The sequence below is a fragment of the Montipora foliosa genome, chromosome 12 (genome assembly GCF_036669935.1).
Source record: "Montipora foliosa isolate CH-2021 chromosome 12, ASM3666993v2, whole genome shotgun sequence".
Taxonomy (NCBI): Eukaryota; Metazoa; Cnidaria; class Anthozoa; order Scleractinia; family Acroporidae; genus Montipora; species Montipora foliosa.
In genome coordinates this window covers 7343322-7345821 of record NC_090880.1, presented here as the reverse complement: position 1 = coordinate 7345821, position 2500 = coordinate 7343322, and the positions used below count along the sequence as shown (strand labels likewise).

The following is a 2500-nucleotide window of genomic DNA, read 5'->3' as shown; positions in this document are numbered from 1 at the left end:
GGCTTTCCTTTGATTTTTGGAAAGAAAGACAGTTTGGAAATTAATCATGTTTGGAAATGTCGAGGCCAAGACAATTTCTACCTGCAGTATGTACGCATTAGCTCCTCGGGGATTTCACAAAACATCGTTCTGAACAATCAAATCCGAGATGGCCGCCGTACCGGAAATGACGTCCATCAAGAGAGAATGAGGGGAGAGAACACATCCCCATGCCTCATTCTGTGAAAGTTTATTTTGGTTTCGAACTTAAATGACACAATTAAAACTAACCAATGAGGTGTCTTTTCTAACATAGCCGCGCATCATGACCACGGGCTAAATTTAGCTTTAAAAAAATTATCACCGGAAGAGGCCAATTTATGGTAAATGCGTTCTCTCCGCTCACCCTCTCGTACGTCCATAAAGCTAAATCTTAAACCATCAACAAACATACCATGAACAAAGTAGAGTGTAATAGAACAGAATATACATACCTTACAGCCATCGTCTGTCCAAACTTGCCTCGTCTCGGACCAATACAAACAGTTTGTCACAGTCGCAGATATCGTGTAGTTCACGTCAGTACTCGCTTCATACTGAGGAATAATGATCTTAGGTGTTGGAGGAGGTGTAGTTGGGGGATCTTTGACACCAACGCAAGCCCGCTTTTGCCTGCCGCCATGAATTTCGCAGCCCCTCTTTACGCGCCGTGCCTCTGGCTGTGCAGTTTGCCCTGGGGAACTTGAGTTATCGTCTTCAGGTCCAGGATACCTTATGCCTATATAATGCAACCCAACATGACCAGTAACAGCGCTGCTTACAACAATCACGTAAGCTTCCGAACTACAGTTTAAGCCACTTTCTGTTTCGTTGCAATAATCGATGTTAGGCGTAATTGCACTGAAGACATATTGTTCTACCGTGGGGCGAGTTTTGTAATTCACGTACACCTCCAACGACTTTCCCTGTTCGGGTTTTACTTCAAAGAACACCAATGCGCTGTGTGATGGTATCACCGCTTGATGATATCTAGTAAAGAAAAGAAACTGTTTAGATACATAAAATTCAAAAAAACTCAAACAATACTTTGTTAACAACCACCTTCAAGGATATTATAACAGACTAGTTTTTTACTTTGGCGTTTTGGAAGTAATACTCAAAAAACGAGCAGCAGTGTTTTATCGGCTCTCAAAACAAACGTTTAACCGAGGGTTTTAGACTGCATAAAACACTTCCCGCTAGTGTTTTTAACAGCTTCAAAAACGTGGTTTCTCAAGGATCAACATTCTTATTTTATCTTTTGTTGCAAAATAGAAAATAGGAGTACTCTGTGGACTTGAGAAAATACATGGGAATATGATGAGGCAAATTAGAAACTGGTATAGTAGCCTCACTAGGAAAAAAATAGATTTTCATATGGTTGATATCTTTCTTTGTGCACTGCAACCCCTTGGGAAACTGTATTGCAAGGTTATTAACGCCTGTTTACACGTTGGAGTTTCTATTGTATATGCAAGGATTTTTTAAGGTTGGTTGTTCGGGCCACTTTTCATTCACGCTAGCGACCCAGCACTTCATTCCCCTTTTTGTAGCAGTTTATTATGGAGAACAGCGACAGTTGCTCGGCCGAGAAGGATTATCTAGGCGATCGGCCAGTTGCTGGTACCAACCAATCTGAGTTTAATCTTGACCCAGCGATCGCGGAATCCTCCGGAAGGTCAAACTAAACGCAGTCGTGCACGGCAGAGTGGTCGCTTGTGCAAGATCTGTTCAATATGTTCAAAAGCTACTTTGAGGTCAAACTTGAAGAAAAAACCAAACAGATCGAGGATAAATCAGAGACAGACAAGCAAGTCGGCGACTCCGATTCAAGGGAAACCAAAAGCAGTTTGAGCAGAACACAGTTCGCGCCACTTTTCATCCTCGCTATAGCGACCCAGCACTTCGGTCTTTCTTGTAGCGATTTACTATATAGAACAGTGACAGTTCCTCCTTGTATGCGTGCCACTCGCCCTCCCACCCTCCCACCCTCTCACCCGAGTTATTTGTCCCTAATTTTCTGATACTGCTTTGTCTCCGTTTCAGGTCGTGGAGAGTCTAACCTCGATCAGTGCAGGTGCTTCCGATGCCACAGGCTCGGCCACTGGGCAAGGGATTGCCGTTATGCATGGTTCTGCCAAGATGGAAGCGGATCACGTAATGCCAGCATGGCCAACGTGCCTGGGTTCACCTACTAATGCCACACCAGATCAAATCCTAGACAGTGAATCCTCTTCTGAGGGCTAGGAGGACATAGTTCAGGTACTAAACGATAGTGACCTGTGCGAATTTGACGATAGTAACAAGCTTGAGGTTCAGGTTAAAGGAAATTTGCGTAACAATGTGCACTTCTGGAGAGGCATCGGTGCATCTCTATTTATTTTGAGCGTCATTGAAGAGAGATATAAGTTACCTTCTTTGCTTTTCCGGAACCTGCCACTTTTAAGAACAATAGATCAGCGCTGGAGCACGCTGAATTTGT

At 43.6% G+C, this 2500-nt stretch overlaps 1 protein-coding gene across 1 annotated transcript in view; it reads right to left on the bottom strand.

Moving 5' to 3' along the window:
• Window positions 1-2500, bottom strand: part of LOC137979267 (polycystin-1-like protein 2) — a 77628-nt gene that overhangs the window by 10065 nt on the left and 65063 nt on the right. The window contains exon 16 of the mRNA XM_068826489.1: window positions 474-1008. Within this exon, the coding sequence (XP_068682590.1) occupies window positions 474-1008 (535 nt within the window). The remainder of the gene's footprint in view (window positions 1-473; window positions 1009-2500) is intronic.